Source organism: Schistocerca nitens, chromosome 3, assembly GCF_023898315.1.
Source record: "Schistocerca nitens isolate TAMUIC-IGC-003100 chromosome 3, iqSchNite1.1, whole genome shotgun sequence".
Lineage (NCBI taxonomy): Eukaryota > Metazoa > Arthropoda > Insecta > Orthoptera > Acrididae > Schistocerca > Schistocerca nitens.
The window spans coordinates 713,552,683-713,566,037 of record NC_064616.1 but is presented as its reverse complement, the minus strand read 5'-3'; the positions used below and the strand labels follow the sequence as shown (position 1 = coordinate 713,566,037).

Here is a 13,355-nt window from a genome sequence, read left to right as displayed (position 1 = left end):
CACATACATAGTGGATGGGTGGCCACTTGAATTTTAGGAGACCTGGGAGTGATAGGTAGCCTAGATATATACAGGCTATTGGGGTGCATAGAGTTGCAACGAACACCTGGGCTCTATTTTTGGCTTCCAGATTGTTGACGAAGTGTTAGTGTCTCAATCCATTCTTTTCATGATTTGGACTCCTTACTGTGGTCTGACTGCCTGCTGTCTGAGAGCACCTTGGGTTGAGCACGAAATTACAAGGCACTTATTTCTCTTGAGCCATCGGCAGTACCCAAATTTTGTCTTTCCCATCCCATTGTCTTGCAATGCGTGACAAGACAAAGGCTGGGTTGCAGCATTGTTAGGATCGGGCATTGTTTCTCTTATTTCATTGAGTCAGTAGGCCACCCATTTGGTGGCTATTCAGAAGTCTGAGGGTGCCATGTGCCTTTGTGGTGATTTTAAACAGACGGTCAGAACTCAATGTGTTGCAGATTCTGCAACAGGCAGATTTTTTGATGAAATTCTCATGGTGTCACTATTTTCCCTGCATCTGTTTGTGTGATGCTTACCTGCAGATGCCACTGGATGCTCTTTTCTGGACTTTCTTGGTCCTCAACATCCCCTTTTTCAGTTTAACTGCTTGCCTTCTGGAATCTCATCTGTAGCAGGAACTTACTGACAGTATTGGGAGCAGTTGATTCAGGACATTCCCTGTTGCATCAGTTACCTTGTTGACATTTGGGTCACGTGCCCTACTTGGGAGGAGAATTTACAAAACCTTCAGTCAGTTTCTCAATGCCTCCTGGAGAATGGCCTATCTCGCATGTTGGAGGAGTGCAGTTTTTTCTCCCCGAAGGTACATTTCTTGGGTCAGGTGCTTAGTAAAGATGATCTCTCACATTAAGACTATTGTCAACCTAATGGCGCACAAGAACCTGAAGGAGCTCCAGTCTCTTTTGGGTAAGATTTTGTATTATGCTCAATTCATTCCCCAGACTGCACCTATCTGCCAGCCCCTTAAGCAGATTCACCACAAGGGTGTTAAGTTTGTCTGGTCTGCAGATTGTCAACATACTTTTCAGTCTCTTAAGCAGCATTTCTACTTCACTCCCTGTTTGGCTTTCTTTATGCCAGACAAGTCTTTAACCCTAGCCTCTGAAGTGTCTCAGTATGGCAATGGTGCTGACCTGTCCTATCAGAACTTGGACAGCACCAAACAGCCCATCTCTTACACATTAAAGATGCCTTCCACTGTGCAGTGTGATTATTCACAGGTGTTACCTATTATTTTTGAAGTTAAAAATTTCTTCCTGTATGGAGCAAGGTTTGGCATCACAGACCACAAACTGTTGGTTTCTTTATTTGGACCTTGCTGAAAGCTGCCAGATAGGACTGGCCATCAGTTGCAGTGATGGGCCCTCTGTCTCGGTAACTGTTGTTACGACATTCATTCTGTTCATGGCATCAAAAGTCATGACCGCCACAGCCGCTGACCCGCTTTCCCGGAATATCATTCTGGTGACCCGCTTGTATCAGCCAGAGTGCGTATCTTTGGCTGCAGATCAGGTGTGGCATAAGTTTTTCCTCCTATATGATTGGTTCGACACTGTCCAGTGATTCTCATGCTTGCCACACAGAGGAGCAATGGTGTCATGCGGTAATTCCCCAGCATTGCATCCTCACTTACTCCATTTGCTGCATACGTCACAATGGGGTGTGACGTGTATGATGGCACTGGCAAGACGTCATGAATACTGCCCGGCAATCAATCATGACATCAAACATCTGATGCATATTTGTCAGGCTTGTACACAGAACCAGGCTGCACTGCCACATCAGTACTCTCCATGGTTGGTCCCAGAGCACCCTTGGGACAGGGTGTATGTCAATTTCGCTGGCCCCTTTTTGGTCTGCATGTGGTTGTTGGTGATCGATGCATTGCCCAACTTCCTGTGCATATCCAAGCTTACCTCAATGTTGTTGACTGCCATGGTTCAGGCATTGTCAGTTATTTTTGACATTGGGTGATCCCTAAGACCTTGGTATCTGACAATGATTGGCACTTTGTATGACAAGAGTTTGAAGACTTTCGAGTTCGCAATTGTGTCCAGCATCTGCCTAGCAGACCATTCCATGCAACTTCTAACTTGGAAGTGAAGTACTTTGTGCATACATTTAACAGCCAAATGAAGATGTCAGTGTCTGCTGCTTCCTGTGACAGTGCATTTTTAAACTTTTTAGCTACATATAGGGTGATGATGTTGGTCAACAGGTCCAACCCAGAAGAACGTTTGGACAGATGCCATCCCTGGGGGTCTTCTGAATTTGCTGCACCCTAAATTGCATGCCACAGACCACTGTAAACTGCCGCATTTTCCTTATAGGGGGTCCTTCAGAGGGTGGCTGCTGGGTGTTTTGTGTGTGGTGTGTGTGTGTGTGGGGGGGGGGGGGGGGTCCACAAAGGTTGGCAGCTGTTTGTGGTTGATGTTGGCAGTGAGTAGCTGACCCACCATGCAAATTGGCTATGCCTGCACCCCATTAGGGTAACGCTGCTATGGCCTGCTGGTCTGCTAGGTGGCAGATTGGGTCACGATGTGGTTCCGGGTGAGGGTTCCCACTTGCAACAATGTGTTTTCCCATTGCCATCCCCTCAACACACTCCACTGTCTTCCTAACACATGCAGCAGTAGCCTTCAGAGAAGGCTGTACCTGCACCTGCTAATATGGAGTCTATGGATTTTGATAAACCCTACTCCTCCTCATCCCCATCCTCCTCCTCCTCCTCCTCCTCCCCCCCTTCCCCCACCCCACGCCAATGGAGAAGGCATCACCTTGGCTGCCACAGCTTCCTTGCCCTTCTAGCAGAGCCAGTGGCATTGACATTGCCTCCTTTGGTGGTTGGTCTGGTGTCAGATTCTCCAGGGGCCTCTCTGGTTCCGCAGCAGAGGTCGCAGCCCAAGCCTTATCATTTTGGCCCTACATGAGCTTTTCAGTGGTGGGGAGGGGGGAAGAAGGATTTAGTATCCTTTCCAGTGGACACCACAATGGAGGCAGACAAGCTGGCATATGCATTGCAGCGGGGTACTGGGGAAACCTGCCACGGACGATGAACATGACACATAGTATGGGCAGACCCACTGGCAGGGGAAATGTTTAACTGTAGGTGACAACACGCTGGGTGTGTCAGTGCTTACTTAGAGTTAGACCAATGTGGACCTCATCTAGCGTATTGTGCTATATGTTATGCCGAGTGCTTAGCTGTTAGCCGTCTGTGCCAGCCACACGCTAAGTTCCTCCAGTGCTCATCTCTACGTGGGTTCCCACTTTCCACTTGCCAGCCACACGCTAAGTTCCTCCAGTGCTCATCTCTACGTGGGTTCCCACTTTCCACAGATTGACTCGCATGGTGAGTTCATTTCCCTCTTATGGACGTCTGTTGCCTTGGTTATTATTGCGCCACTGTAGGCCCGTGAAGTACCCATACCAACAGTATAGTGAAGCAGCACTGTCATGCCTGTATACACATTAAAAGCGCCTTTTTCGTTTCGTGTCTATCATTGACATATTGTTCGGAGCTTCCCTTTGAATCTGTGTCACCAATTTGCCTTCTCTTTTGTGCCGTGTAATATTAGTTTCAATGTTATTGTCCTGAAAACTATTTCTACATTCTCTGAGAACTACCACCAAATTTCAGAAAAAATAACTGAAGTTTAAAATAAGCAGTAATACAAACCAATTCTGACAACATCAGGCTTGTTGAAATCACTAAGGTGTTGATTAAGAACATCATGATAGTAATCCACTATGCCTTCAATTACTTTCTTCAAGTTGCTGACCTGCAACAAACACCACATTACCTTGAAACTACAAAAAAGAACCTCACTAATGTGATACATTGATTCAATTAATAATTACATATAGTGGAACCTTAATTTTTAGGTTTGCAAATTTTAACATTGACAACCCAAAAAACTACTGCTTGGTGAGAGTTAAACACCACCAGGAACAATGAATTACAGAAAGGTTGTGCAAGTACACCACAAATTCCCAAATATAAAACTTATTTGTTGGTTGATTACATTAACCTTACTCTCAAGAATCTGATGCATAGTAAAGGGTACAGACAGTTTTGATTTCAGAACTAGCAAAAGTAATGACAGCCAGTTAACCACAAATTCATGTTGTGTGATATAGGGTTATGTACTGACAATTTCACTATTTGACATACTGTACTTGGCCTTAGACATAGTATTAACGTAATATTTTTCTTTGTGAGAATAAAAAATGGAATAATTTACTGTTTCTTCACTTAGTGTAAACAAGATAAATGATACAAACAATCCTGTTGGAAGAACATCTGCAACTGAGCATTATAGCATAGGTTGAAAATACCACTTCAGTTGTAAATTACTTTATTTTCACACAACTGGTTTCAGACTGTTATAAGCCCATCCTCAGGTGTCATAGCTGTGCTGTGGTCCCCGAGCGCCACGTGTACCACGCGCGGTGTGCTGCTTATGAGTACAGAATGGCTACGACACCTGAGGATGGGCTTATAACAGCCCGAAACCGGTCGTGTGAAAATAAAGTAATTTACAACTGAAGCAGTATTTTCAGCCTCTACGGTAAATGGTGTTAATCTGGACTTCTATTGATAACAACATACAAAAATCCATGTTAATTATGAGGGTAGGCCTGGAAAAGAAATACTGTCACAAGCACACTTGTTATGTAGTTTCATTTTATATCAATATACTTGTCCAACATTTCTCCTGTAAATATATTCCATGACTGAAATGTGAATATTGAAAGATATCAAAATATCAACCTACAGCTGCTGTAACATCTTCAAGGGATTTAGAATATAGCTGGAATCTGATGAATAAGATGGATGGTCCCCACTTTCCCACCTTTTGGGGCAGGTGCATTGATAACTTTTCCAGCACATGAAATTACGTTTGCCTTCTTTGGTGTAGAGCCACTAACTTCCAAGCACTACCTTTTCTCATTTCAGTAATGAGGTGGTAACCAAGCACAGTATAGGAATAACTGCATTCTTTGTAAAATGGTCTTAAGATTTTTTTGCAAAATTGTTTTCATATTTACTTTTGGTCATCATTCAATAAGTCCAGTCTCTATGTTGTACAAATTCCTATAAAATAAACTGTACACTATTTTCAAATTTCTCATGCCTTTAATCAACAATTGTCCAATACCATATTGTACACTTTCTCTCTGTTTCAAACTATGGGTGGAGTTGTTGGATTTCCTTCTGATGGATCTACCCCTCAAGTGAGTACGGGTGCTTTGTAATGCAACCATCCATTTATTAACCATTACAAACGAATATGCATACACTGCATAAATCTTCACCAAGTTTGAATGAATTTATATTGGCAATAAACTGCCTAGAAAAAAAAGAGTTGCATGATGAGAGGTCTTCTAGTTCACCCACTTCAACAAAACACAAAACATTAAAAAGCTACATGAATAAAAGTACTGCACGCATCATAGCGATGTGTGTCTTAAATTACTGTGTAATGTGAACCAACATAACAAACACAAGTTATACCCGTCATCTCTGTAGCTCTGGTTCAGTGAGTAATGTTCTACTTACAATTTATGTGTGTAGTTAAGTCTAAGTGTGTTAAAGAACTTTCTTATCTTTTTCCCGTAATAATGAGTAATTATATCCCAAGCTGTTCCAGACAAAACAGAATATCTGGACTGACGTCCAGATCATTTTGATCAGTGTCTGCACATCTTTGGAGCCTCCACTAGAAGTATACAACATTCTATAATAGTGCTTTTTTGTTTTCTCGTCCTTCCCCTTATTGTCCAGATGTAGCTACATCTTTATAATACAACAATATTGGGAAAATCTTCCTTTCATATAGCAATTTTCATATCTGACTTATCATAAATTTTCACGTAACAATGTTTTCTCTTTATCAATGCCATGCAATGGTGCTGCAAAACTGTAACAGTACATTAACTACACAAGCACTATCATTCAGGAAGTATTTTTCACAGCAGTATTTAAATGAAATAAAGTTACAATGAGACAAAGTTCCCCACAATTACTACGACACTGTATTTCAGATAACAGGAAAGACAGAGAAACTCAAAAATTACTTCCCGTTAATTTTTTTCGAGCCCTTAAACACTATGGACTGTCTCCAAGACCTCTACAATCTTATGTTTCATGATATTTCACACACACCTGCAGAGTGAAATGAACATTCTATGTACATTCCTATTGAATGGTAAGCTACATGTGCCAAAACTGTTACATTATTGCTGCACTTTGTTTCTTACATTTGGCCTTTCAGAGATCTGACACTGACATACCATAGTACACGCATGGCATGTTTTTACTACATGTTAGCATTTCTCCAGGGCAGAGAAAGCTGGACCTTGCACACAATGTGTTTTACATGACACAGATGGGGATGTTCAAGAAGCCGGCCGGGGTGGCCGAGCGGTTCTAGGCGCTACAGTCTGGAACAGCACGACCGCTACGGTCGCAGGTTCGAATCCTGCCTCGGGCATGGATGTGTGTGATGTCGTTAGGTTAGTTAGGTTTAAGTAGTTCTAAGTTCTAGGGGACTGATGACCTCAGAAGTTGAGTCCCATAGTGCTCAGAGCCATTTGAACCATTTTGATGTTCAAGATTGACTCAATGAATTCTCAGATGGAGACTTTGACGACAGCAGTAACAACCCTGCTTTTGAGATATTCAGTGATCACAAGACTAATTCGAAGCAGGAAATTGAAAATGGTGAAGATATGACAGCTGTTGACAATGCACATCACCTTCCAGCTGTTTGATCTGTGACAGATGGGTGAAAAGTCTTGGAGAAACCTGCTTTGGTTTACCAAAGATATTTTACATGAAATCATTCTAAGGACAAATTCAAAAAAATCTAAACTTAGAGCACAGTATGCTAATGATTGCTAGTTCTATCTACAAGATGTTGATGTCACTGAATTCAAAGCACTAACTGGGCAATAAGTGCATTTGGCCATTTTCAAATCGGGGACAAACCAGTTTACAGTTCATTTGTAACCAGTGGAACAGGCAGAGATGTTTTCTCACGCACTGTTAAGAGGGTTGGTTGGTTGGGTTGGTTGTTAGGAGAAGGAGACCAGACAGCGTGGTCATCGGTCTCATCGGATTAGGGAAGGATGGGGAAGGAAGTCGGCCGTGCCCTTTCAGAGGAACCATCCCGGCATTTGCCTGGAGTGATTTAGGGAAATCACGGAAAACCTAAATCAGGATGGCCGGACGCGGGATTGAACCGTCGTCCTCCCGAATGCGAGTCCAGTGTCTAACCACTGCGCCACCTCGCTCGGTGCACTGTTAAGAAAGAGTTTTGTTTTTATTATCAGCACTACAATTTGACAACTCAGATGATCAGGAGTAGCAGCTATTTCACAAATCTTTCTATGTTTCACTGCAAACAGTCAACTTTACTACTCTGTTGGTATTACAGTGTGTGTTGATGAAAAGCTTGTACCTTTCCGTGAGAGATGTGAGCTTAGAATGTATATGCAAAATACAGCAGCAGACTTGAAAATTCACTGCTTGGCTGATGCACATACAAATTACTTGTATAATGCGTAAATTTATTCTGCAAAAGGCAGCAATGGTCATACTTCTTCAAATCATGAGAAAGGTCACTGTGTCCCCATACAGGCTATTCTTTGGTTGGTGAAACACACTGAAAATGGGGAGAAGTATTGCAGGTGACAACTGACACTCATCAGCAGAAGTAGTCAATGAACTTTCAAAAAAATGCACTGAAAAGAAAGAAAATGGAGGGTCCACAGAACTTCCTGTTGCTGATCTATAGCCATTTCCTTCACACCAGTGGATGCTGCTTGTAGTGTGCCTTGTCATATGTTACGTCAACCTTATCCAAAGACAGAAGTAACGACAGCACTAATCTTCATGAAGACTCTAGTAACAGATCTTGTTGAGCCTCATATAAAATCAAGATTTTCTATTGGACATTTACCACAAGATTTGAGTGACACCATTAGAAGAATACTAAACATACAAGATGAATCTCAAACACAGAAAGAATTGTTTTAAAAACAAAAAACATGACTTTTACCTTTCTCATTTGAAACTCAACTGCGCGGTTATCAGCGCCCATACAAATTCCCAATCTTTACTCAATCCAAACTCGCCACTTTCATGAATGATGATGAAACGATGAGGACAACACAAACACCCAGTCATCTCGAGGCAGGTGAAAATCCCTGACCCTGCCGGCAATCGAACCCAGCTCATTTTAAGAGTGAAACAAGATAACTGTGTCAACAGTGTGGTGTTCAGTTTTGTTTGAAGTGTTCTAGGAAGGTCTATGTGAAATGCGTGCAGGCTTAAAAGTGAACAAAATATTATTCAGGGCCTCATAAGAATACTTTCTACCTCATTTTTAAAATTAAAATGTGACGAAGTTTCTCACTGCATAGAATCATAGAATGTAATATTTACTCTACTTTGAAACTGTGGTATTGCCCCCTCATCCAGACTGCCGCACTTTCAAATATGTGTACCGTCAGTTATGCTGCTATTTTTCCTACAGCCTCCACTGCGGCACGAGAGCAATGCCATGAACGATTATGCCACTGACAATGAGATGCAAGCATCCCCTCTCCAGAGGTCCAGTGCCGGGCATACTTAAGTTCGAACATTCATGCACTAATCCTGTTTTGTGTGTTTGCCAGCTGAATAACTTTTACAGAGTTTGATTGTGGCCAGGGCTTGACATCTTCTGAATAGACATTGTATTGAAGAGTGACAGATTTATAACTCTTTTCTGTTTGTATATATTTCTATACTCAAATCTACTGTTAGCAATTGACTCTGATATTTCAGCAAAAAGTTGTGTATTATTTTTACTATTTGATATCATATGTATAATAAATTAACATCTGACTTGTCTCTTCATGAATAGCATCTGTTCTTTGCTCCTGTATCCACTAAAGAAGCACACAGTGTGCGAGAGAAGACAACAGAAACAATGAGTAATAAACTCAAAGCTGATTTCACATACAACTTCTCATAACTAAATTGAGTTTTTCCCAAATAGTAATGTTGCGAATCTCTAATTTTATTAGTAATGACACTCTGTAAGTGAGTGGGGAGGTAACTATTTATAGTTATTTTAGTAATGCATAAAATAAAAATACACTACAAATTTAACTGTTTTAGTTAGTTATCCAAGTGTTTTAAATCATGCATTGTTTAAAAAAAACTTAACTTCCATAGTCTAGTCCAAGAAGTGTAATGAACACAGGAAGTCATGAAAATATATATTCACACAAAACAATTGTTTCATATACAACTAGCGAACCACCCTGCCTTCATACAGGTAGCACTAACACTCTTCAGCCTTCTGGCGTAACAATAATAAATTGTATATGTAAACCTTCCTCATGATCAGTCTATTTATTAGTGAAAACCGTGTCAAAATCCCTGCAGTTGTTCCTGAGATTGGCCTTCATATTATCATCATCATCAGCAGCAGCAGCAGCAGCAGCAGCAGCAGCAGCACCCATTTCTATCATTAAACGATGTGGCCTCTCCAAGTATTGAGCTCAGGGATGTCTGCAATTTCTTCTTCCATGAGGAATGTTCTTCAGCAATAGTCAGCCAGTTGACTCCAGTGATCTTCCACAGGTCTTTGTCCTATTCATATCAGTCTGTCAGCCTTCCCCATGGTCTGTCTCTGTGTCTTGGACTCCATTCCAGCACTGCCTTTGTCCATCCATTGTCATTTCTTTTGGCACCATGGACAGTCCATTGCCATTTAATAGTGGCTATTCTCTCCAGGATGTCCTTGATGTCGGTAACTGATATGATGTCCTCTGCCCTGCCGCCCCTCTTTTTTTCCCATCTTACCTTGTAAATACCAACAGAGGTTTCCATCCCTTGATGAACAGTTCTGTCTTGTATATTCATGAAGTGTCCATTCCTCACAGGCATGAGTAAGTCAAAATAGGGAGAACACACTGATCAAAAACTTTTCTTTTTTCCCCTTCTTTCAAGTTGTACTGCCATGACAGTTGAATGTCTTCCAAATGCTTGTCAGCCTAGCTTGAGGCATCAAAATATTTTCGATCTTATGTCTACCATCATTTTAAAAAGTGACCAAGATATATGTATTTCCTGACAGTGTCCAGTTGTATGTTTTTCATTTCCTACCATGCTGCATTTATTAGACGTAACTTTTGCCTTGGAAAGGTTTATGTTCAGTTCTACTGCCTGATGTTCACATACAGACAGAAATCAAGATGGCATGTGACTTTATAATATGTATAAATTCTGGTCAAGGTCACTGCTCTCTGGAGTTTTGGCACGTGTTTACTTCACTGATTTTCCCCTAACATACTACCTCCTATATAGCTCCCATCATTGCCATGATATTTCATACCAAATGCCACTTAAATACAAAACAGATACCAATACATATATTACACACATCATCATCAGTATAATTATAAATTATACACACACACCTTCCTCATTAATAAGACTGTCTAATAGTGAAAACCGTATCAAAATCTCTGCAATAGTTCCTGAGATTAGCCTTCACACACAGACAAAAGAACATGGTGGGGGACTTTAATTTTTAATATGTATAGAGAAACAAAAAGAGTGGTCTGAGAGACTCCTCCATAATAACTTTGTTCCTGTCAACATCTGTAGTACTTACTGGTTAACAATGTCACAGAAACAAATCAGTGGTAAGGATCATGAGAGTGTCACAGCAAATAATAGTTTTTGGAAAAGGGATATGAGCAATTTGAAATGAACAGGTTAAAAGTGATTTGTACCACGTCATTAGCTTTTGGCTGATAAATAGAATATACATGCCACAAAACAGTTCTACTAGTGAAGGTATGTGTGCATCTCACTTTTTACCAAGTTTCAGAGACCAGTCAAGTTTTAAGTATCAATTTCATTGAATCTACATCTAACTACATAGTCTGCGCAAATCACTGAAGTAAAACGCCAGTTACCTTTTACCACACGTTATGGTTTTTTCCTCTTCCAAACTCATACGGAGTACAAAAAGAATGACTGCTAAAATTCGTGTAATCTTGTCTTTGCTGTCTTTATGGGCATTATACATAGGGGACTGGAATGTAGTATGTAGGCTTTCATGGGTTAAGTGGTGTCTATCTTCAAGGATCTACCAATTCAGATTTTTGAGCACTTACATCACCCTCTCACATGACTCAAATTAACTTGTGATCATTTGTACTGCCCTCCTCTGAATACATGCAATATTGCCATATTCTAAAATGAGATGCACAATTGTTTTGTAAGCAATCTCCTTTTAGACTACCAATGAACCAAAGTCTGCCAACTGCTTCACCTACAAATGAGCCTATACGATCATTCCATAGGTATTTGTTTGAGTTAACTGACTCCACTAGTGTTTCATTGATATTGTAGTCATAAGAAACTGCTTATGAACTGCATAATTTTACATTTTTCTGCATTTAAAGCAAGTTGCCAATATTTGCACCAAACTAAAATCTTATCATGATCTGGCTGAATATTTTTGCATATTTTTCCAGATAGTACACATACTCAGAGTTAATTCCCTATCCCTGAAAAATGGGTCCAGATGAAAAGTGAAGACCACATAAAAGCCAATTTTTTTCATTCACTGATTAGAAAATATTGCATCAGTGGTACCAGTGATTACTGTCCTTGCTGTTTCTGCACTTGTGCTATGCTGTATTCTAACTTAACTGCATACGTTTGGCATAAAGAACAATACTGGGTGGGTCCAGGTTCCAAAACCAACCCCCACAATGGGCACATAGTATCACTTTATGACAAAGGCATATTGGATGTGCTTTTGTTCAAGAAATTAATTCAGCATCTGCCCAAAATTATTTGGGGGAATAAAAAAACAGGTTGGTCAGACAGGCATTTGAATCCTCCTACCATATACATGTCCAGCTCACACAAAACACAGCTCACCCTTTACGCACACAATATTCTCTGAACCATAGGTGCTGGGAACAGGTATATTCATTACTCATTGGTTTCTGGAAAGCAGTATACACTGAACCACACTACAGCTTGTTACAAAAAGCCCAGGAATACAGAAAAGGTTCTCATATATGTGACTGCCTCACAAACTTTTTGAGCGACAAAGTCCATTATGTGGTTCTGGCCAATGTAAGTTCATTGGAGACAAAGGCAACATCAGGAGGGTTCCACAAAAATGTCACAGGATTGCTCTTGTTCTCTACATATATAACAGGGTGAGCAGCACACTGAGAGTACACACTGTTGTGTATGGGAAAGCGATGTCATCAACTGAGTATGGCTTGGGTGTTTGAAACCTTCACCATGTCACATTAAAGGCAGACACTGAAGCAATTCAGCAGTGAGCTACTAGATCTGTAACATCAGATCACCTAATAAAAGTGTGTTACAGAAATGTAACACCTAAATGTGACTTTTTGGAAGGAAGAAGAAATGCTGCTGAGAAAGTTTCAATAACCATAATCTGCAACAGACTGCAGAACGATTCCAGTGCCTTCAATGTACAGTCAACAAAACTCACATGCAAAATGACTAAGTCCCACAACAGGCATTCTCGGCATGTGCTGCCATGTCACAATTTGTGACAAAAGTTTTGCCCTGTTAATGCCCATGCTGGATTATAGCGACAACGTATTATCATACCAGTGAGATGTATTCCACAAAACATTGGAAATTAATACCAGATAAACAATATACATGCAATGCCCTTGCCGCAGTGGATACACCAGTTCCTGTGAGATCACCGAAGTTAAGCGCTGTCGGGCGTGGTCAGCACTTGGATGGGTGACCATCCAGGCCGCCATGAGTTGTTGCCGTTTTTTGGGGTGCACTCAGCCTCGTGATGCCAATTGAGGAGCTACTCGACTGAATAGTAGTGGCTTCGGTCAAGAATACCATCATAATGACCGGGAGAGCGGTGTGCTGATCCCATGCCCCTTCTATCCACATCCTCCTCCGAAGATGACACGGCGGTCGGATGGTCCCGGTAGGCCACTCGTGGCCTGAAGATGGAGTGCTTTTTTTTTAACAATATACATGAAAGTATAGGATTTCAACAGCAGTTGTGAAATATGTAGTGATTTGACCAACAGTGCTAGACGTGGTTCAAAGAAAGTGTTAGGTCGCTGTGCAAGTAGCTCAAGGTCGAAGTATCTGGTCATCACTCGCTGTACCAGAGTTCGTTTCCACATTCTTGACAATATTTTTCCATGTTCCTGTCATAGTAGATAGGTACCAAAGGCCTTTCTGTGGTAGCTTCTCATGTCTTGATGAATACAACGCTAGT

The 13,355-nt window shown here is 41.1% G+C and overlaps 1 protein-coding gene across 1 annotated transcript in view; it reads right to left on the bottom strand.

Moving 5' to 3' along the window:
- Window positions 1–13,355, bottom strand: part of LOC126249729 (protein Hook homolog 3-like) — a 199,012-nt gene that overhangs the window by 109,045 nt on the left and 76,612 nt on the right. Inside the window, exon 4 of the mRNA XM_049951409.1 lies at window positions 3,719–3,821. Coding sequence (XP_049807366.1) covers window positions 3,719–3,821 — 103 coding nt within the window. The remainder of the gene's footprint in view (window positions 1–3,718; window positions 3,822–13,355) is intronic.